This window comes from Echiichthys vipera (genome assembly GCF_963691815.1).
Source record: "Echiichthys vipera genome assembly, chromosome: 20".
In the NCBI taxonomy this organism is placed as follows: domain Eukaryota; kingdom Metazoa; phylum Chordata; class Actinopteri; order Perciformes; family Trachinidae; genus Echiichthys; species Echiichthys vipera.
Window position 1 is genome coordinate 5,736,485 of NC_139845.1, and position 22,633 is coordinate 5,759,117.

Genomic DNA, 22,633 nt, shown 5'->3' on the forward strand with positions numbered 1-22,633 from the left:
AAAAAGCATTCCCACAGGTGAAACGCAGCACTGTGTCCTTTAGATGATGGTGTGCTGACAACTGTTTGCACTTGATTGTGTGACCTTTAAGGCTGACACGGGGAAGATAAATCCGGCCCCGTGGACAGATAGAGCCGGTGACATCGAGCCATTCATCCTGTCCTGGACAGCTTCACATTTGGCTACTGGACCAACAGTGTGAAAAAAAGCAGAGGAAGGAAGGAAAATAGTGCTGAGGAGAGAGAGAGAGAGCAGAGGGCACACAGGGCACACATACAGCTATAGCTCATGTTTACTTATGAGCTTGAAGCCTGGAATCTTTGAGTGCAAACAAATGACTATGGATGCATGTAGGATCGAGGTCTGTTTTACTAATGAGCTGTTTGAGGAGACGGCTGAGGACAGGAGGATTTTTATTCGATTCGGAGGAGAGAACAGGGAAAAATGAACCATTTGCATCCACAGGCCAGAAGAAAGGGACCAGACAAAAATACAAATGTGGAATTGGAAGTGAAGTAAGCAAAGCATACCGTATCAACTAGGGCAGCTTGTGATGAAAATCCAATCTGTCACGCTGAACTGAGAAGTTTCATTGGCTATGAATCTTTTAGGAGGCCGTCAGTGCCACGGGCAAAGGTTAATACCCACAGAGGAGTGAGGGCTGCAGGACACCGCTATGATAAATATGACCGCTCAGTTTCTCTTCCTCCGAACAGGAAGGCATGACTGAAACCGCCTTTACATCTGTCAATTCAACTTTCACTTATGGGTTCGGACACAGTTTTGTGGCCAGACAGCAACAGGTAAAAGAAAACGATCAGCTGCAGCATCAATTATGCAACATTTCTGCTATCAAGTGAGGGCAGAAAGCAGAAAAAGAGACAAAAGCATTCAGAGAATAAATAAAAACGGCATATAATCCAAAGGTGTCACCATGGGGGTCTGGGATATCCCATTGCTGCATAGTAGACAGTTTACAGTGCGAAGCGTGGAAGATGCAAAATTAAAGGGGGTGAGTCAACAGACCCGAGGAAACAAACATGGAGGAAATTACATGCTCCGTCTGCACTTCAATGAAAGTCTTGCAACAAGTTGTTCTCTTCCGATATATTACAGATGTGAGGAGCTGCTCATGGCTGTATCACCTCCTCTCGGTTACTGAGAAGGTAACGGAAAGTAGATTTGTTGATACGTTGTAAAGCGGTTTAAATACAGCACCTTAAAAGAGGCTGGTTTCCTTCATCGCATCTAATAATCAGCATGATGAGAGCAACAAAAGGTACGGATTGGGCCAACGCGTGAAAGGTTAAAGAGCAGGGTAAACACAAATCAAAGCGTCTAGTTCCTGCTCTGACCTTGACCTTCCTTTCTGATCATGACAGGCATCTTAAATGAATTTACTGCAGTCAGAAGTCGTCAGTGTAAGGGCAGAGAGCACGTTGCATAACAGAGAGCTACATCACAGTAGCATCGGATATTTTCAACTGCAGTATTCAACATATTTCACTTTGACAAAGAAAATCAGACAAGCAAAATGCATTATCTATTATTAGGATGTCTGTCCGTCTGCAACCTTGCGTGCATGCCGAAACCGTACAGTGCGTTTAAAAATAAGTTGCCGACAACATTCTGGAGCATTAACCACTGATGACCCAATTATCAAGGTGAGGTTAACACCCACAAGTCAGGGAAGTCATGACGACAACATCTTCAGCAATACAAAAGGAAAACTAAGCAAAGGTTACTTTGAGTCAGACAGGACTTGTTTGAAAACACGGTGAAACTCTGATGAGCCATTATAGCATCATCATCTGAGGGAGGCAGAAAGGTCTAGAAGTGATGCCGATCTCGTTTGTTTGTTGTTGGACAGGTTTGACACCAGCCAGACTGACAGTGTTCGCGCTGTCAGAATATCCAGCAGAGTTTAAGATGTCACGAACGCAAAAGAAAAAGCTGAAATCACGAAAAGCACAGAGAGTCACTGAAAGCCAAGATTCGGCTCATAACAGTCAGGAGTCCGATGCAACAGAGGCACAACAGGATCCTCTGTACGTGCTCCAGTGTGTTGGTCTTAGCTACAGGAAAGCCACGCATGTTTTTGTTGTGTTAACAGATAGTACTGCAGCATACTGGATTCGAAACGATGACTATGAGGTTTAAATGCGGATATTCAGCTTTAAATTAGGGGTGTTCACATCCATGTCAGATAAAAAGTGTGCACATACGCCCCGGTTTTAAAGAGACAGAAGGTGTTTGGACAAGCTAACGTGAGCTTACATAAAGTAAACTTAAGAAATACAGATTAAATATTTGGTGTACGAGTCTATGTAGCTTACTGTAGGTGTTCAACCCACAATCCGCATTTTCGCTGCTGTGTCGAACAGCTGTAAATGGATGTATTGTAAAAACTGGATACCGGAGAAAAGTTTGCTCCCTCTCAGCCCGTAGACTCTACATTGGGATGACTTCACAGGTTTTTATTTGCTTTTCTCGGCTTGAAGGAAATTTCTGCAAATGTAAAAACTCCATGGATTAATAGGTTTTTAAAAATCACAAAAGAGAGTCATAATCGACCTTGTGTGAAGTTCCATGTTTCCTGTCAACAGTTTTAAGGACGTCTCTTTTACAATAGTGGCCTATGGGGAAAATACTTTTTGGGCTGCAGAGGGGGATTTTGGTTGCAATACCACAATTGTACCTGGAAACAATTGACTGCAAGGCTGAGTGGCGGCTCCCTGTCCAGTTCTTCTAACATACCCATGGGCCTGTATAGCAGCTTCATTTCTTGATTGAAATTTTTGGATATGATGTTGAATTTTGGTCCTACACTGTTGACTTGTGAATGTCTCATTTGAAGTTCAGTGTGCTGAGGTACAGAGTCAAAGCAATGAACGACACGTCACTGTCCTGCCACCCTGTTTGCACTGTACTGTATCTGTGTCCACTAACAGGGTGTGCCAAAAATGTCAAGATTGACAACTTGGCACTTTTAATGTTTGCATTTGTTTACGTGTTGCTAGAGCACCATGTTTACTCTACATCTTCATATCTCCATGTAACCTGAGGTCTCATGGCTTCCTTATGTAACTGTGGCTATAAATCCCTGATAAGCTCACCTACTTAAGATTCAGCTAGGTGTTCGCAGTGTCCGGACCTGACGGACCTGTCGGTCACTAAACAGGAGCCTCATCCATTAAATACACAGCATTTTGCCATGTGAAGTGGCATCTCTTCTTATTTCCCCTTTGATTAATGTGTGTTGATGTTTTCTGATGGTTGCGGAGGTGATCCGTATTTCATTACTCTCTGGAACACCAAGTACAGCCACATAAATGTCTTTTTGGTTGTTGTTTTTTTTGTCTTTCTTCCAAGTGATTGTGTTTTCTAGTACTGTGAGCTGCCACAAACATTTGCCCTTCTATAGTGGATAAATAAAGCTGTAGTGAAAATTGTAGAAATGGTTTCAGGGGAGAAAATGAATGTACAGTACGTGTACTACACACTCATATTATACAACAAAGCCTCAAAGCAAAGTGCCAAAAGTAATTTGCCAGCAAGAGAGAGCTGGAATGAGAAAACAAGGCATTTTGTGGGTGGTTCAGTATAAGATCACTCCCTGCAGTGTTGTGTGTCAGGTGGCACGCTGCCTTGGTAAACAACGCATACACGAGAACATACACAAAGACAAAGACACTCGAGCTTAAATGCATGAGCTTGATAAAAGGTAGGCCCTTCTCCCGGCTGAAGCAGGTTTCAGGGTCCTTTGTCGGGGAGAAAGGCTTAAAGATCAAGGCTTTGTGCGCTTGGCAGTTTAGAGCCACATATTTATTCCATTTCAAGAGTTCGACTGCATTCCTGGGCTGTTTCACCGAGCTGTGTTTTCAATGCCGTCTCCTTTTGAAGTGTGACTCTTCGTAGCCTTTGTGCGATATTTTCCAGCCTTTGAGGGAAAATCCTGTACATCTATCTTATATTCTGGCAAGTCTGTCTAAAGTCGGAAATCAAATCAATCCACTGGTGTTGAAAATATTTTCACTTCGGCCTAAATTACCACACAAATTCTCATATGTCTTGCTCTGATAAACTCTATTTGTTTTCATTCAGGGGCAACGCACGTGCCAAGAGCACCACTGCAGTTCTGTATTTAAATATTTTTGCAGTTCAGTTTGTGAAAATGAGGTTTGTCCTCTCCATAGTTAGAAATATGAGGTAAATTCATCAAACAAAACACTGGCAAGACTGAAAAACATCCTGTATAGCCAACATTCCTCCATCCGAGTCGTTCACTTTCCCTCCGCAAACAGGAGGAAAGAGATGTTTGTTCATCCTTCCTCAAAAGCAGGTTTGATTACACATGTAAAACCAGCCTGTCTGATAACAGATAGCTTGAGAGAGATCCATGGTGACATAACCCACAGAAGCCGTGCGTGAAACCTGCAGACAGAATCAGTCTGTTGGTGTGCATTCACTCATACAACTATAACTGAGGCTTATTGTCCCTCATGCAAGGAAACGGCAGAGTGAGCAGAAGTCTGCGGCTGCGGCAGATATCAGATCTCAGACGGAGCTGGTTTTAATCCATGGATTACTTTTGTTCAAAATGTTTTAAATGTGAAGTGATAGTTGAGACATAATTGTTCAGACTTTGACTAAAACAACAGGGGGAAATGTAATGCTTTGTATTCTGGCCGTTGCCAAGGAATAACATTTAGATCGTTCAGATAAAAACAAATATGTAGGTCAATGTTCAATATATTTACAAAACAATCTTTAAATACATAGTAAATTTGCAGTGGAGGGTATTTAACAACAGTTACTCAACTTACAAGCATCACCTGAATGCACCATGAAGTCCAGCTGGAGTCCACAGCGTTACTAAATAACCAACTAACTAACGTACTAACGTACTAACTAACTAACTAACTAACTAACTAACTAACTGACTAACTGACTAACTGACTTACTAACTGGGTAAGCAAAATGCTCATCTTTAGCTGCTTGTAACCACCGGTGTGTATTATTATTATTTTCTTCAGATGTGGGCAGGAAGACAGGGATCAGAGTCAAAAATAAGATTCTTCAGACAATAGCATGGCTTTTACAAAGCAGCAACTTTAGCATTTATAACTTAACACAACTGTACACTTCTACTCCAATTATAATGTAAAAATAAATACAGTTAGTGGTTAGCACTGTCGCTTCACAGTGAGAAGGTCCCAGGTTCGCATCCCGGCTGGGGCCCTTCTGTGTGGAGTTTGCATGTTCTCCCCGTGTCTGCGTGGGTTTTCTCCGGGTTCTCCGGCTTCCTCCCACAGTCCAAAGACGTGCAGGTGTTAGGTTAATTGATGACTCTAAGTTGCCCGGTGTGAATGGTTGTCTGTCTCTGTTCGTCTCTATGTGCCCTGCCATAAACTGGCGTCCTGTCCAGGGTGGACCCCACCTCACGCCCAATGTCAGCTAGGATCGGCTCCAGCAAAGGAGCATTTTAATACTATATATATTGGTGAGGAGAATACTGTTTTACTGTCTTGTTTTCTATGTTTGTAACATAAAGGTTCTATAAATAAAGGTTTATTAAGTACATTTTGCTTGACTTTTTACATAGTTGATTGTTACTTTTCCGGGGAGCAGCCACTTTGGCCAGAAGGGGAAGGATAAGAGGATAAAGGCATGTTTTAGTCGCTCTTATTTCCCGAGATTAATTTGTGTCAGTTGCTTTAAAAACTGGTAGACATGAGCCATACAGACAGAAACATTCTCATTTCTCTCTCATGTCACTTGTAAGAGGAATTAGAGTTATTTCTTATCTCAAAAGTTACAAAATTTGCTTTCAAAGATCCTTGTTCAAACATTAAAAATCGAAATTCCTTGCCCGCAGCAGAGCATAGACGACTGCGTTCGGATCAGTGAGGAACAGGCATACCAAACAAATACCACAATTTAAAATAGAACAGAACGGAAATACGGAGACTGGGGTCGCTATGTAATTCTGCTTTAATGAACACAAACAGACCGGCTCCCAAATGCCTTATCATGCAGAGTGGCCTGATTAGCCGCTGACTCACAAATTCCCCACAGTCGTCAGCAAACACACAGGAATGTCGGACAAATAGGTTACACATTTCAGAGGATCAGAAATCCCATCATACACCAATTCTTCTAATCCAAGATTCCTCGCTTAACACCCCCTGCCGTGTGTGTTTGTGTGTGTATGCGTGCTGTCGAACTAGCAAGGCGACCAGCAGCTGAGCAGAGAAAGTTCCAACCGCACAACGGGGGGAAACTTATTTCCAAAAAAGCGGAAGCATGAAACCGATTATCGCTTATCTCTGCACGCCTCCATTAACTATTAGGATTAAAATCCCAAAACGGTGCATTTCTATAAACTACATACCACAACACACACCAGATCGGGTTAATGTTTTTTTTAAAAAGCATCCGGGTTCTCCGGTTTCCTCCCACAGTCCAAAGACATGCATGTGTTAGGTCAATTGATTACTCTAAGAATTGTCCTTAGGTGTGAATGCTTGTCTGTCTCTGTTCGTCTCTATGTGCCCTGCGATAGAGTGGCGTCCTGTCCAGGGTGTACCCCGCCTCACGCCCGATGTCAGCTGGGATCGGCTCCAGCCCCCCCGCGACCCCAACCCCGGGATTAGCGGTTGAATATGAATGAATGAATGATCATCGTCATAGTTTGGGCCATAAATATTGACCAGTACTAGGCGAAGTTGAAACAGCTCTCCCACAACCATCACGTACCTGCCATTTGGGTCCAAGACAGTATGTGATACAATGAAAGGGATTTTTTTTGTGAATAAGTATAGCTACTCCTCTACCTCTACAGTTAAATTGCGAATGAAACATTTGCCCCACCCATTCTTTGTGAATTTTAGACTGGTCTCGATTTCGAAGGTGAGTTTCCTGTAAAAAGGCAATACCAACCCCAAGATATTGTAAGTGAGAGAGAACCCTTTTTCTTTTGATTGCCTGATTCAAACCCTTCACGTTCCAGCTTATAATATTCATGTCTTTACCTGGGACAAGATGTTGATTACTCTGTGTCATTGGAACCATTCAATTCAAAGATATCTGCATCCAGCCCATTTAGGGCGTACTCACACTGTCCTTCTGGCCGGGGCCAAAACCGTTTTTTCAGCTAAAGCCTAGTACCTTTAAGCAGTGTGAGTGCACACGCTCCGCGCACAACTGCGGCCGCTTGAGAGAGGTGGGCTTTAGCGGAGCCGTTTGCACATGTACGAGCACGAGCGTGCGCACGTGTATGAGCACGAGCACGAGCCCTACGGCAGTAGCGTTATGTCCGCCTGTTCAGACATGTAAATAGAAGGACGGACCATGCGCGGACATTTAACAACAACAACGGCGGCGAAAGGTTCACGTTGATGTGATGCGGAGGTGGAGTGTTTACTGCAGATTTGGTCGGATGAAAATATTCAAAAACAGTCGACAAGACGCACAAAAACTCCGAGGTCTGTGGAAAGATTTGTAAACAAAGCCACACACACGCGATCAATGCATGTGACGTGTTACAGCGTGATGACGTATGGACAGCAAGAAGCATTGGCCGGCCCTGGCAGTGTGAGTACAAACGGGGCTGGGGAGCGGGGGGAGTGGGAGGGGGGGACAAGTACCCTAAAGCCCGGGTCGCGGTCCGGAAGGACAGTGTGAGTATGCCTTAGATGGAGAAAAAAGAAAAGAAGAACGGGTTAATGTTCTCAGTGTGAATGCTGGTAATGATGAGGAGAAATATGAGAAAGGGAATAATGCGTCGAAAAAGTAAATGAACCTAAACAAAAGATGGTTTGACTTGAACGATCGTGGCAAAAACAATGGCTTGAATCCAGGGTCAGACGAGGACGAGAGGATTCAATCTGACATTGTTTTGCGCCTGCAGAGAAAAACAGTCGGAGTGGATTTGGTTAAATATTTACATGGGTTACGAAGCACACTGGGTTCAACCGGTTTATTCAGCGTGAGCCTTTACGACATCTGACTGATGCAAATTCCACAGGATCAATCATTTCTGCCCCATTTAGGGGCTTATTTTAGAATTTCAAGTTGACACCGTTACAACAATAGTTAACTGATGCCGTGCGTGTATGTCCTGGCTGTGTACACACTCGGCGGTTAAAGATTAGCCACAAAGACAGCAATTGTGTCACTCAAGCAGTAGCAGGGAGGTGAGGTCGCCGACAGCAGAGTTTCAGCGGTCGTCCATGCTGAAGTTGGTCGTATTACCCTCAGTTGACCAGCGTTTTGGGATAAAGCGCACTGGGGTCTGAGAGCGCATAACTGCTGAGCTGTATAAAGGGAGGAGAGAGAGGGATAGAGGGAGAGAGAGAGAGAGAGAGAGAGAGAGAGAGAGAGACAGAGACAGAGAGAGAGACAGAGAGAGACAGAGACAGAGAGAGAGACAGAGAGAGAGAGAGACAGAGACAGAGACAGAGAGAGACAGAGACAGAGAGAGAGACAGAGAGAGACAGAGACAGAGAGAGACAGAGACAGAGAGAGAGAGAGACAGAGAGAGACAGAGACAGAGACAGAGAGAGACAGAGACAGAGACAGAGAGAGAGAGAGACAGAGACAGAGAGAGACAGAGAGAGACAGAGACAGAGAGAGAGACAGAGAGAGAGACAGAGACAGAGACAGAGAGAGAGACAGAGACAGAGAGAGACAGAGACAGAGACAGAGAGAGAGACAGAGAGAGACAGAGAGAGAGACAGAGACAGAGACAGAGACAGAGAGAGAGACAGAGACAGAGACAGAGAGAGAGACAGAGAGAGACAGAGACAGAGAGAGAGACAGAGACAGAGAGAGACAGAGACAGAGAGAGAGAGAAAGAGAGGCTGCAGGCAGACTCGGCCTCACTTCTTCATGAGATGTGTGCTGTGCCTGCGACGTCAGTGCTCGGGGGCACTGCAGGTTTTTGCATGACTGCATTTTTGTGGATGCCGTGCGGGGGGTACGTCGATCTACAGTAATAATCCACCAGTCTGTTCTAGCTAAAGTTCCTGAACAGCCACAGCTAAAGGGCAGTGACCTGGATAAAAAAAAGGCTGGACTCTGAACTTGTAAAACTCAAATAAAAAAAGGGCCACAGTACAGAAGTTCGGACTTTCATTACCACTGTAATACCAGAGCAAATAACAGTCAGAGGTTTTGCACAGCAGCGTCAGTCCTCGTCTGCTGCTGATCGATTTTTGTCAAAGTCGATCAAGATAACGTGGGCTTTGGGGACGCCCAGTAGCTCGCCGGGTAGATGATACTGTTGACTTTTAAATTCTCATTTCCCGGATGTCAACAGACAAACTGCAACTCTGACTGTTTTTGCACATTCCTGACTTGATTTCAGTTTGAAAAGTTGAAGTTATTAAACGAAAGGTTGAAGCGCTGAACACTTAGAATTTTGCAAGATGGTTAAATGGACAAAGGGAGTGCTGATTTTTGATCTCTACTCGATGCAGCTGTGTGCGTAAATCCTCTTGTACTTCATTTACAGGATGCAACAACAAAGAGAAGTCATTACTGTACATTTGGACACTGTATTATTAGAAGGGTGTCATGACCCCACGATGCTCATGAACATCTCTAAAACCGTACGTACTTTGTTTTCACCCAACAACAACTGAGCTAGTAGCTGCGTTGTTCCACTTGTGGCTTAGTAGCTTGCTTCTCACAGCTCCTTTCGCTCTAATCTAGTGATTTGATGCCATCTGACAGCAGAACAGACGCACATAGTCAGGGGTCATTTTTAACAGGGACTTGGAGTCTACGTAACAAAACCACCCATTACAAGGGTGCCGCGTGTTTTATGAGGTGCTGAGAGACCCCGAGGTACCTGTGTGGAAAGGGAGACGCGCTGGTAACGATTTCACCCAGAAGCGGACAACACTTAAACCTCTTTCCCTCTCTCTTTCCTCCTTCGTTGGAATTTCCTTAAATTTCACAGAACAGCTCAACTGGGACTTTTATTTCCATTAGTAGCCCCTTTGAAACACGTCCAGCGATAGAGGCCCTCGTAAACAATCCAGAGTTCACTCAAGTCAACCAGACAGAATGTTCTCCTGTGAAACTGGCGCTGCTGGCCTGGGGAACTTCACTTTGTGAAACACGTGTTTTAATTAAAGAGTTTAGCATTCCTGTTGTTCAACTAACAAGTGAAAAGTAGGAAACACAACACCCTGCCTAAATAGTTCCTTGCTTACCTAAGTCCATGATAAATCCCTGTGGTATTTACTGTGATGATGTGACCTTGTTTGGAGAAGGGTTTAACAGCAAGTGAAACGCGCTCGACCACATGCAAATTAACATTCTTGCATTCTTTTGCACAGCTGTGAATTGAGAGCCCATTTAGCTTTGATAATCAACTGTGGGGGGAATAAAGGAGGCTTCTACTTGAGCATATAGACTAATGTGGCAGAAGAGCATATGTGGGTAATCTGCTGTATATTCAGACATTTCTGTGGGGGCTTGAAGAGAAGCAGCGGTGGTAGTGAAGGCCTCCCATGACCCCAAATTAAAATCTCATGAATCTGTGGTTGGTCTTGTTTGAGTGGCGACATAAAAACACACATTAGTGTTCATTTCATTAAACTCGCGTCAACCCATGCATTCTCTGCCACTAAAACGGGATCTAATGTGGTCCAAACGTACCTCTCAGCATGCCCCTTCCCTAAAACAAACATACAGTCCAATCTTACCCTTCACTGAACTTCACCGAAGAATAAAATGGAGCAGAAACAAATCTGAGTACAAACAAGGCAGGGGGCATTTGCTGATTCAGTGCAGACAGTTTATAAGAGAGCAGACGATGCAAAAAAGCCTCATACCCTGAAGTTCCCTTGCAATAGGACAATGGTGTGTGTTAAATTTCCAAATTAAAATTGAGCTTTCTTTTGCATATGCATGAATCAGCAACAAAAACATCTGCTTCAAATGCCTTGCGTTGAGCACGACAAAGTATAAAGTTGGCAAACAGCTCCTTTTCCCCTTTTATTACTCCCTTCAGTAGCTTTAAGGATGTTAAAGTCATCATTTTTAACACACAATGGCTGCACACTATCATCAAACTAAAAAACAATATGCTGTTCATGTCTTGCATATGATAGACTTGAAAACTCATATTTGGCTTTTCTGGAAACTTTGGGTTCTCCACTAGAACTTAAATAAATGCCAGTGTGTTTGAGCCCAGCTTGGCTGTAAAGCATGTTCGCACTGATATATTAACAGAGGATCACGTTTAGACAAGGACCCCTCTTGTCTTCCATGTCCTCCAATCACCAGAGTGTTAACTGCGTGAGCGCTCAGCACAGTATCGCGTGTTGAACCTATTGACCTCTTCTGTGACGCCGCAGACAAATAGCTGTGAGGGGGGCCGGAGACTCCGCACGTCTCAGCAGCATTAGCCGTTGCGGGGCGGATCCAGCCGTCCACACATGAAACAAAGTTCACAATCCCGGACTTGGGCGTCTCGCCACAACCTCATAACTCACTAAAGTTGTTAAAAAGTACACAATGAGCAGTCAGACCACATGTGGCGTGCCCTGTGAGAAACGTGCTTACATGACACAACATTTTCAGATGAGAGTGCTCAAACATCACAGAGATGCTCAGCCTGCCTCCACACACTCATTTTTCCACATTCCTCTGTTGCATAAGCATGTCGTGAGCGGGTCAGAGGTCAGCATCAACAACAATGGCCTCCAGTTTGAGGCAGTGACCAGGGCGAGAGAAAGGAGACACCTTCCGTATTGTTTGATGCTGTGCAGAACTGTCTTTTCTCCAGTAAAGCAGGGAGCTTTTATCGGGCCATTATGGCCACAACAGGCAGAAGATTGGGTTCCCCTGGTGCTCTAAAATCCAACTCAACAGCTATTATGCCGCACAGAACGAGCAGGGAGCTAATCCCAGGCATCTCTTCTCACACCTGTCCACTCATATTCACATCACAAAGAGAGCTTGTGTGAGGGGAGTCTTCATTTGCATAGTTTGGTCCTCTGTATATGCAACGGGAAGCAGAGAGGGAAACATCTGACAAAAGGAATAAATATCTGCTGTGCTGCCAGCTTTAGCACTTCGATGTTTCCCTCTGATTTCCAAAGCTCGCAGACTCTCGGTTCATAACGATAGGAGAGATAAAGCTTCCATTGTTAAAGTGGGAAAACGTGAGCTGTTATTTAATGTCAGTAGACACAGTTAGCTCAACATTAGTTTTAAATGGCGTTAAGTTTGAGGTGTTGAGTATAGGGATCGACCAAGACAAAGATTTTAGGGTTGATGCCGATTTTTTTCCCATCAGCCTCAGCCGATGACCGATACGGACTGACGACTTTCTTGAGCCGATATTTTGAGCCGATACTACCTTTGCTCCCTCTATTTACATTATAAAAAAGACACAATGTTGATAACAAACGATAAGAGTCTCACTTTTTAAAAAAGGAACATTTACTGAACTTTAAAAAGCCGTCCCCAGCAACACAGAGCTGCCTGTGGACGCCTGTCTGTAAATAATGCCGGGAAAAACCATCGCGAACACAGCAGCCCGCAGCGGCCCGCAGCGGCTGATTCGATACAAGTAAAAAACGCAAATATCAGCCGATAATATCGACCGGCCCATGGATCGGTCGATCACTAGTTCAAGAGTACAAACAAAAGTATCTCAGAGTTGAGTCTCAGTCTGTGAAGTGTGTCAGAAATAGGAAGGAGAATAAAACACTGCATTCATTCAATTAACGAAATGTTTAATTGATTAGCCGATTGACAAAAATACATTCATAACTGAAAAATCAATTAAGTTATTTAACAGGCAAAACCCAAAAACATTTGCTGCTTTCATCTCATCAAATGTTAATAATTTAGGACTGCACCGTTGAGAAGCAGGAACCAGAGGGTTTGGCATTAATTCAACTGATTCTTTAATCATCAAAATAGTTGCTGATTAAATTCCTGGCGTCCAATCGTTGGATTTTCTGTTTCATCTGCAGAATATTTGCTTCTTTTTCAGATCTTGTATCATTGTATGTGAAATATTTAAGCATACTGCAGACAGCTTATAGAATAGACCTACTGCATAAAGGCCCTCTGTAAGATATGATGACTGTGGAAAGCTCGATATGTACGTATATATTCCTGGTTACTACATACTTTCACTTTCATTTTAGTGTACAGTCATATTCTTCGCTTTACTGACTATTGCGTAACTCAAACTGATAAGGGAGCTGCTCATATGGCAGTTAATGATCAGAAACTTTTCTACACATCTGTCAGACACCAACCAGCATGTGTGGGTTTTTCATAACCACGTTGAGATCTTATCCTGGTTTCTGAAGCGCCTCACATGTGCAACGACATAGTGGGGATAAAATAAGCGGACATGTAAAACCTACTCAATCAGTGCGTTTACATGCAGTTCAAGAACCTGATCATATTCGGGTTAAGGCAATACCCTGCTTCTCAAACGCCATGTAAACACCTTACCCTGGTTAAAATGGGAGTTCTCATACCCCGGCTAACAGACCTAGATAACTCCTTTAGTAACCGGAGTGTTTGTGCATGTGAACACATCAACCGGGGTAAGATTGGGCGACGCGGTATACTGCTGCAGTTGTTTTGGACCTGGATATAGAATAGATCAGGAAGCAACGGTGCCAAAAACAACAGCAGCAACACAAACAGAAGCGTTACCTTTAAATCAACTGAGGACTTCACCATGGCAACTAATGTCACTACTAAGAAGACCCAGTTCTGTCGTAATTCAGTCGAAAAGTTGTCCATGTTCTACACGATTTTGACAAAAGCTCAACCGGAGGAGAAAGCCATATTCTGACCAGTTGTACGTTGGCAGAGCGCCACCTACTTTACCGGAAGTAGAGTCACTCCCGTCGTTCTTCCCAGTCTTCCCAACTCATGTATACGGGGAGAACCCACCCTAGCATAACCCGGTCATTCACGTAACCGGGGTAAGACCACGCTCCGGTTACTGCAGCGCATGTTAAAGCCCTAAATGTATCTCACAGACATGGAGCTGAGTCTGGGACGTTTCAACACACTGTACTGAGACCACAGCACTCCAGTTGGGATCGGACACTTCCAGTTCTTTCTCTCCACGTCCCTCACACAAATCAGCTCGCCACTTCATCAGATAACCTCCCCCAAAATAATAGTCTGTTCACCGGCTTCACCTCACTACATAACCAGCTGCCTATGGGCTCGATCTAACATATCTGGCACAGCCCGGAGAGCTGGAGCCCGGCATTACAGCCTGGCTCGTGACCAGTTTTCAAGCGGCTTTGCTCGGCACTGCTGAGCACCTAATAACAGGATGTGGAGCGCCAACTGAAAAAACTGGTCTCACTCCAAGTCGTGTCGCCCTGAGGGGGCACTGAGGTCCGGGTGGGTATCGCATAAGAGAAGGGGATACGGGAAGCGGGCTGGTTACGGATAAACACCACCAGCGCCTTAATGAGAAAACATTTATTCAAACGTTTTTGGTCCAAGTGCTTTTTTTAAAGTGAGTGTTCATAATCACAGACCGTGAGTGCTTGTTGGCAGGCACAGCTTCATATCAGAGTTCCTGCCTGGGTCTGAACCACAGGAATAAGGCGAGAGTGCGACGTGATTTCAATTCAATAACAATGCACCGCCTCCCAATACACACACACACACACACACACACTCCACCAGCCGACGGCCCCTCCCTCCCTCTGTTTCGTTCCCCCAACATCTGAGAGCTGCTTACATCTCTCTCTCTCTCTACAGAGGGTTGATTAAAGCAGACACATGTACGGGAGGAATTTGGAGACTTTTAGGGAAAACAAATGCTTTTACTCTGCATTTGAATTATTTATGGATCTACAGCGCAGAGAATCCAACGTGTTTAAGTGTGAACATCTTTCCAACATGGTCTCAAGATGTTTAAAAAGAAACAACTGCCAAGAAACATATGTCAGAAAAGCAACATAAAGACAAATTACAGCAGTAAAAACGTCTCCTGAAAAGGACTTTCATATAAAATGTGACACTAAAATGCAACAATAACAAACCGTACAGTAATATGTGTCACCTTGCACCGAAGATGACCCCTGACGTGACCCCTATCGGTCTCTCTGTATGTGGACAACTCCGTATTTAACAGAAAACTAGTCCGCTGTTCTTACTTTATATAACTGACTGCGGCGTTATAACCATGATTTATAAGAATGGATTATAATTATCTTATCTTTGCCTATTTTTGGGGACAACTGTATCATACATGCATCGGTATCTGCGTACGCGTCACCTGATAAGTAGAACCAAATTAGAGGACGGACATGCCAAGTCAGCACTGATAAATGAAGGATAAATGAACACATAAAGATGCATTAATCACTGGTGACAGGCTATTTTAATATAAAATCTATTTAAAGCTCTTAATACAAGCATGTCCACAACACACACTACGGTTTTTTAACGGTTTTTCACACTTTAGTTTTGCTAAACTTGGATTTTTCTCATCTCAGATTGTGTTTTTCTTTCTTTTTTGAAAAGAATAGAAATACTTTATTGATCCCAAGCTGGGAAATTGCAGTTTTAGTCCAATAATCGACGAGATGATCATCATCAACAGCTATTTTGATATTCAATTAATCATTTGAGTCATTTTGGTAAGTAACGAGCCAAAGATTCACTCGATTAAAATCTGAGGATTGCTGCAATCCTCTTTTTTACTGTTATAGAGTGAAAACATTTAGGTTTTCAACTCCTGATCAGACAATATGGACAACTTGAAGACGACATAATGCCCACCGGAGTGTCAACAATGACAATATATAAACTAAACAACTAAACAACTAAAGTATTCATTGAGAAACAAGTGACAGATTCATAGATAATGAAGATTATCGTTCATTTTTCATACAATAAAGTGCAAAATGTTCCACTCAGTTTGGTGATGATCAAAAATGTCTGTTTATGTAGCTGATAAATCATTATCTGATTTTTTTATGTTGTCCCAGTAAAGCTCAGTATAAATCACACCCTGCTCTTAACGCAGCTTCTGAGGTGTTGTGAAAACAACTGTAAACGCTGTAAATCATGAATTAGAGTATGGTCTAGACCTCCTCTATGCGTAAAGTGTCTTCAGATCACTTTTGTCATGATTTGGCACTATAAATCAAATTGAACTGAACTTGTCACCTGGTCTTTGCAGGGTGAATAAGACAGATCTCCTGACTCAAAGTGCAGTAGAGAAGAAACAATCCCCCATGCTGCTGAGGTGAAACTGTATCTGTATCTCTTGCTTTTCTTTTTCACATTTAGACTCAAACAGCAGCGAGACTCACTCACCTCATTTGAAGGTATGCTGACAACACCTGTCGACCTCCTCTTTTCCCGCAGCTTCCTCTTCTCTATTTGTCCTTTCCCTTTCCTGGCACTGGGACCCGAGCTGTTCTTCTCCTTGACCTTACTGGGCGACGGGCTCCCCTTGTCGCTGTCATTGCAGCAGGCCATGGGGCTGGAGTCCGGGGAAGCGCACGGAGCCTTCTCCGGCTGAGGCGGGGCCTTCTTCAGGTTGCTCCCCGGCGGGGAAGCTGCTGTGGGCGAAGAAGTAGAGTGGGCAAGGTGGTGGGTTTCCTCCTCGGGTCTCTTTAAAGCCGAGCCGGAGGAGGACCGAGCCACAGTGTAGGAGGAAGGGAGGCAGTTCCCAGCGGAGGCGCTCCGGTCAGGGTTGCCGTTATTGGTGAGCTCGGTGCCCGGTGGCGCATGGCGGTTACCGTTTGGGTTGCCGCTGGCACCCAAGGGCGCACCAGTCGCTGCGGCTATGTCCCCCAGCATTTTGGCTCTCATTTTCTCCCGTTTTGCCTTCCACTCCTCCAAAAAGTCCGTCGCGGCGTTTGGCTTAAACCCGCCAGTGGCCATGCTCCCTTCTTTTTTTGTTTGTTTTTTTGATAAGTTGGTGAAAATGAATATAAAGTTGATATGAAAGTTGATATGAAGTGTCGGCTCTCGGCTCCCGTCCTAATAATGGCACCGCATTCCTCAAGTGATTAACCCGGGTGCTGTTGACAGGTAGGAGGGGAATAAAGTCACGACAAAAGTCAACTTTAACGGTATTTCCTCGACTTAAAAGTAGCTCAAAGTGTGCGAAAGTGACGCAGGAGTGTGGCGGCAGGTAAAACTCACCTGTGCGGAGCCCTTTCCGTCGCTACGCTGCTCTCCTCGGTCGGACCAGGTGTGCCCGCGGTGCTCTCAGATGAATGGCGCTTGTCTCGAGCGCTGAGAGCGGCTGAGCTCTGTCTGCCCTCTGGCACACCGGGCGAGCCCGACAACACCCGAGCACTTCCGAGAGAAGCCGAAGCAAACTGTGGAGACCCAGCCCCAATATACAACTCTTTTCTATTCCCACAGGGGCTTTGACTTTTGTCTAAGGTGATTTATGAAACTTTTAAAGGCATTTATAGTGTTGTGTGGTATTTTTGTGTTATTCCCATAAAGACATTGATTTCTTTATCATCATGTTTTTAAGACTTTTTCTGTTTTCCATGCCTTTTACTGCAACTTCTATTCTTTTGATATTCTTGGTAGTATTCATTATATTTCATTTGCTTGTTTATATTTTTTATTACTATTTCAGTGTGTGTAATTTTATATCTAAATATCACTTTATATGTGTTTCTTTCCCATGCTTTTAATGTTGTATGGAGCCTAAAGCACTTTGAATTACCTTGTTGTTGACAGGTGCTATACAAATAAACTTTTTGTTGCCTTGTATGTTGTCATTTAAATATATATTTTTTGAATTTCATGGTTTTCTAGTGCATATGTATTAATATCCATATGGTTACTAAAGCGTGTCTTTGCAATTGAGTTATGGTTTTGGTGTGTTTTCTATAGTTTTTAAAGGTTGAATATGTAGAATCGTTAAATATATATATATTTTTTGACAGTCAAATTATATTATGGATATCTGGAATGGTTTTTCTGGAATTAAGACATCCAAAATGTTTATTCTGGGTATCAAAAATGCAGCTGATGATGTCTGAAAGTTTAAGCTCAGTACACAGGAATGGTAAAAGTGACGCCATCTGGATATCTGAAATGTTCTTTTTGACGAGAAAGAATTAAATAACTGGTATCGGCAATAAATATCCAGTCTAGCTGCTTTAGTTTAGATAGATAGTTTATTTTGAATATGTGAAAAAAACTAAATTATCATGCATTAATGGTCAGTCATAAAGAAAAGGAAAAAAAAATAGAGAAAAATAAATGTACACTAACAAAGTAAACTACAAAAATATAAATATATATAAATTCTGTTTACATATCCGAAAAGGAGTGGGAAGAAGTATAAACTTATTTTATTCCACCCCTTTTTAATAAATATCACTGACATAACACTTACTGAAATATTTTGCCTTCTATCGATAAAGTAATAATAACAACAATAATAACTTCCATTTGTTATTCTTCAATTACCAACAATTCCAATTATTTATATAAACAGATATTCATATATATAAATATATATATTATCACTGACAGATAATATCCTGACCGATATATGTATATTATAAATAGATATATATATTTAGATATATATATATCTAACAAAGCATAATTCTATTACAAAGATATTTATCTTAATAAAATATTATATTATTCTTTATATTATTAAAGTATACAACATAAACACACATACTGAAGATACATACTTTAAAGACATCATAAATTGAATTTTAACTAGGATAAATAACATCATAGATATCTTGAAATATACACAACTTCTACCAGTAAGAGTGATTTATTTTACTGAATTATTATTCTATTATTATATATTTAAGAGGCGAAACTCTATTATGTATATCTGAAATGTAAATACAGATGGGAGTGTGGTTGGATGTCTAGTCTTCGTAGGCATTTGATAAAGGCGCAGTTGGAGTGTAACATTTATGCAGAGGAGCTTTTGTTGACGACTGAGCTCTCCCACGCAGATCCCACAGACTGACTCCCTTAGGCGCCCGATGACTCACCCAACCGGCTGCGATCAGAGGAGGGCCTGCTTGTTCCTCTCATGCTGATGTTGAGGGGGATATGACTGGCAAGTTTAATCCTTTCACTTCTGATGCTGTAGTTTAGTGCGATCTCCTGTGCACCTTTAGTACTTCTCTGTGGCCACACAGACAGAAATGCTTCTCCTTTACGTCCACACTGAGTTCTTTATGGGTAACTTTCACTCCAGGCCTTTCAAGATGGCTTTGACGTATGACACGCAACGTCTGTCGTCATTTTTACAGCAAAACAAGATCAGCAGGTGCTTCACATTAAGAAGTAAAACAGAGAATTCACATAAACACAAAAGCAATAGATGCCCCGTGGACTGGTGTGCAGGTGGTGGGAGAGAGCAGGATGCTGGACAAGCTGTCATCCCTGCTGGTGCAGGAGTCCCACCCCCTGCAGGTCACTCTTACAGCACTGGGCAGCTCCTTCAGCAACACACTGATGCACCCTAAGTGTGCGAAGGAGAGGTATCGGAGGTCCTTCCTTCCTGCTGCTGTCAGATTTTACAATCAGCACTGCTCCCAATAGACTATTGACCTCATCCTGTACCCTGTACCCTGCACTGAGCAATATGCCTGTACTATTTGGACGTATTTACTCAGAATTATTCACTCCATATTATCCACATTATTACAAAACAAACAAAACAAGAACAACTGCACTACATCATGTGAATATGTATATATGTCTATTTCTATTTCTTCCCTTTTAAATTTAACTTTATTGCTTATTTTTGCTATTTTTTATCTTATTTTGTCATATTCTGTTGCTGCTGTGACCCGTATGCGGGACATTAAAGGTTAAAGGTTAAATAGAATGAAAACTGAAAACCAAGGGGGATCAGGGATGGAGAGCATGTTTCATTTACTTTATTATTGTTATTATTATTATTTTGTTGTTTTATTTGTAATACGGTTTTTTGTGATCTATGAGGTAACTGGCTTTCCAATTTGGTTAATTTTCAAATATTTGATTAACTTTGGTCTATGAACGTTTGTGTCAGTAGCAGAGAAAGTAAAAGCAACACGAGTATTGTGTAAGTATTGTCAAAATGTACGCAAAGTATCAAAATTAAAAGTGTGCATAAATCAGAAAGTGGCCCCAGTGATTCCTGTGAAATTATATACTATTGGATTATTGGGTTATATTATTATATAGGTGGTGTGGTGGTTAGCACTGTCGCCTCATAGCATGAGGGTTTCTGGTTTGAATCACAGCTGGGGCCCTTCTGTGTGGAGTTTGCATGTTCTCCCCGTGTCTGCGTGGGTTTTCTCCGGGTTCTCCGGTTTCCTCCCACAGTCCAAAGACGTGCAGGTGTTCGGTTCATTGGTGACTCTTAATTGCCCGTAGGTGTGAGTGTGTCTCTGTTTGTCTCTATGTGTCCTGTGATAGACTGGTGTCCTGTCCAGGGTGGACCCCGCCTCATGCCCGATGTCAGCTGGGATCGGCTCCAGCCCCTACGCAACCCAAACAGGGACAAGTGGTTGATGATGAGTGAGTATGTGTTTCATAAACTCATCGTATATTCTGTTTTTAAAGCAAGTAGCATGGAAATACTCAAGTAAAGTACCTGAAATCTATATTCAGAGGTAAAAAACCTTTCCATGTCTTTTGTTTGTTATAAAACAGAAAGAATGAATCTAACATCATCCTCCGGCATCATCATCATCAAAGCTCCATTGTCATAACTTCGCACGGCATCCCGGTGATTTTCAGTCCCTGTGCGTTTCTGCCATTACCTCGCTGCACGAGCCGTTCTCTCCCCACGCTGTGATTTAAACCTGCCATAGGTGCTTACTGTCAGAAACCTAATATCACTCCAGGATAACGGCACCATAACTTAACTGCGCTGAAGAGAATGAGCCTCATGGTGTTAGATTCGTGTGCTCCCAAGGGTGCACTAACTGTCAAGAAAGTTTATCATTGATGTATTTGTTTTGTGTGTATGAAACTGGTTGTGTTAAAGGGAGGGTCCTGATTTTTTAAAGTGTGGTTGTATAAGGTATTTATCTATAGTCAGTGTGTTACCCACAGTCGATGGCAGTTGGCACGCTCCGAGTTTAGAGAAACAAGCAGGAGAACATGCGAGGAAGCTATGAACCGTACTGCTGAAAGGGGCAGCAGCTCAGCGTATTTTAGCCACCACGTCAGTTTAACTGTACGCTACCTTTAGGCAAGGCAAGGCAAGGCAAGGCAGCTTTATTTGTATAGCACTTTTCATACACAAGGCAGACTCAAAGTGCTTCACAGCACAACACGTCATGAATTCAAATGCATTACAGAAAGACAAAGAGAATAAAAACATAGACAATAATCAAAACAGTGCGGACGTTAAAAGTGCAAAGATTCAGCAGAAAGCTAAGGTGAACATAAAAATGTTCAGTCTAGTTTTAAAAGTGCTCAGAGTGGGTGAAAGGACGTTTATTCCAGCTGTTTGTTACATAATGACTGAAAGATGCTTTCCCTTGATTTGAGTTTACTCTGCGAACCACCAACAGATTGGTCTCAGAGGATCTTAGTGATCTAGAAGGCTTATGTAGTGGGAGCATATCAGTGATATACCTCGGCCCTAGACCATGTAGTGATTTATATGTGAGCAGGAGGATTTTGAAATCAATTCTCTGACGTACAGGAAGCCAGTGTAATGATTTAAGAATTGGTGTAATGTGCTCACATTTTCTGGTCTTTGTTAGAACTCGAGCAGCAGCGTTCTGAACAAGCTGTAGCTGCCTGACAGTTTATTAGATTAGCTTTAGAATATTTTCACTGCTTTACCTTGACGTCAGACGGTCCTGTTTAAGTTTACGCTGGGGGAACTGAAGCTGTTATCTAGGCTCTCATCAAAGCCGCCAGACTCCATTGACAAAATCTGTTGTGATTGGTTCTGGACAGTCTCTCCCTCTCCTTTTTAATCGTTGTTTTTGTCTCCCTCTGTCGGTGTTTTTCTGTATGTGCTTTCTTTCTGTTTTCTGGTTTGAGTTGGTTTTCCTGATTGATGATTGTTGGTGATTCTTGTTGGCACTGATCACCTGCCACCCTGTATATCAACCCAGTACTGAGCCTCACTCAGTGCCGGATCATACCCTCTACATACCCTGATGTCTCCCTGTGTACCTGTCCTCTTGTGTCCATTCATCGTGTCAGTTTGTATCAGTTCTCTTCGGGTTTTTCCTTTGTGTTCAGTGCACCTTTTGTAAATAGGTTTATTAAATTTGTTAATACCGTCTCCTGAGTTCCGTGTCTGCATTTGGGTCCCCTCCTCCGTGTATTCTCTGTCGTCACACATGACAAAATCAGTCATTTAAACCTCACAGGACAGAGGAGTTGCTCGTCTACCACTGCCTCGAAGCGCGTTCACATGTTTCAATCAGGAAGAAATGCTTTGTAAACATAGATCGACATGTCACAGGAGTGTGACATGATAGGCTGCCGGTATTATCTGGCCACACGTTGCCACTAAAAGTTAATTTAGTGGCAAAGTGTGTCAATTTTAGCCAGACAAACTCAAAGCTTGGTGTGTTTTTGGCGTTAGTCCCAGGGTTAGGAACTAACTAAACTAACCTATCAAGGCAGCGGTGGA

General features: G+C 42.9%; 1 protein-coding gene across 1 annotated transcript in view; it reads right to left on the reverse strand.

Annotated features, from left to right (window-relative positions):
- The window catches only part of pawr (PRKC, apoptosis, WT1, regulator), a 71,293-nt gene extending 54,054 nt beyond the window's left edge, over positions 1–17,239 (reverse strand). The window contains exons 1-2 of the mRNA XM_083935577.1: positions 17,179–17,239; positions 16,342–17,054 (exon numbers count right to left, since the gene is read on the reverse strand). Coding sequence (XP_083791703.1) covers positions 16,342–16,914 — 573 coding nt within the window. The 5' untranslated portion in view covers positions 16,915–17,054; positions 17,179–17,239. The remainder of the gene's footprint in view (positions 1–16,341; positions 17,055–17,178) is intronic.
- Between the last annotated feature and the right edge of the window lie 5,394 nt (positions 17,240–22,633).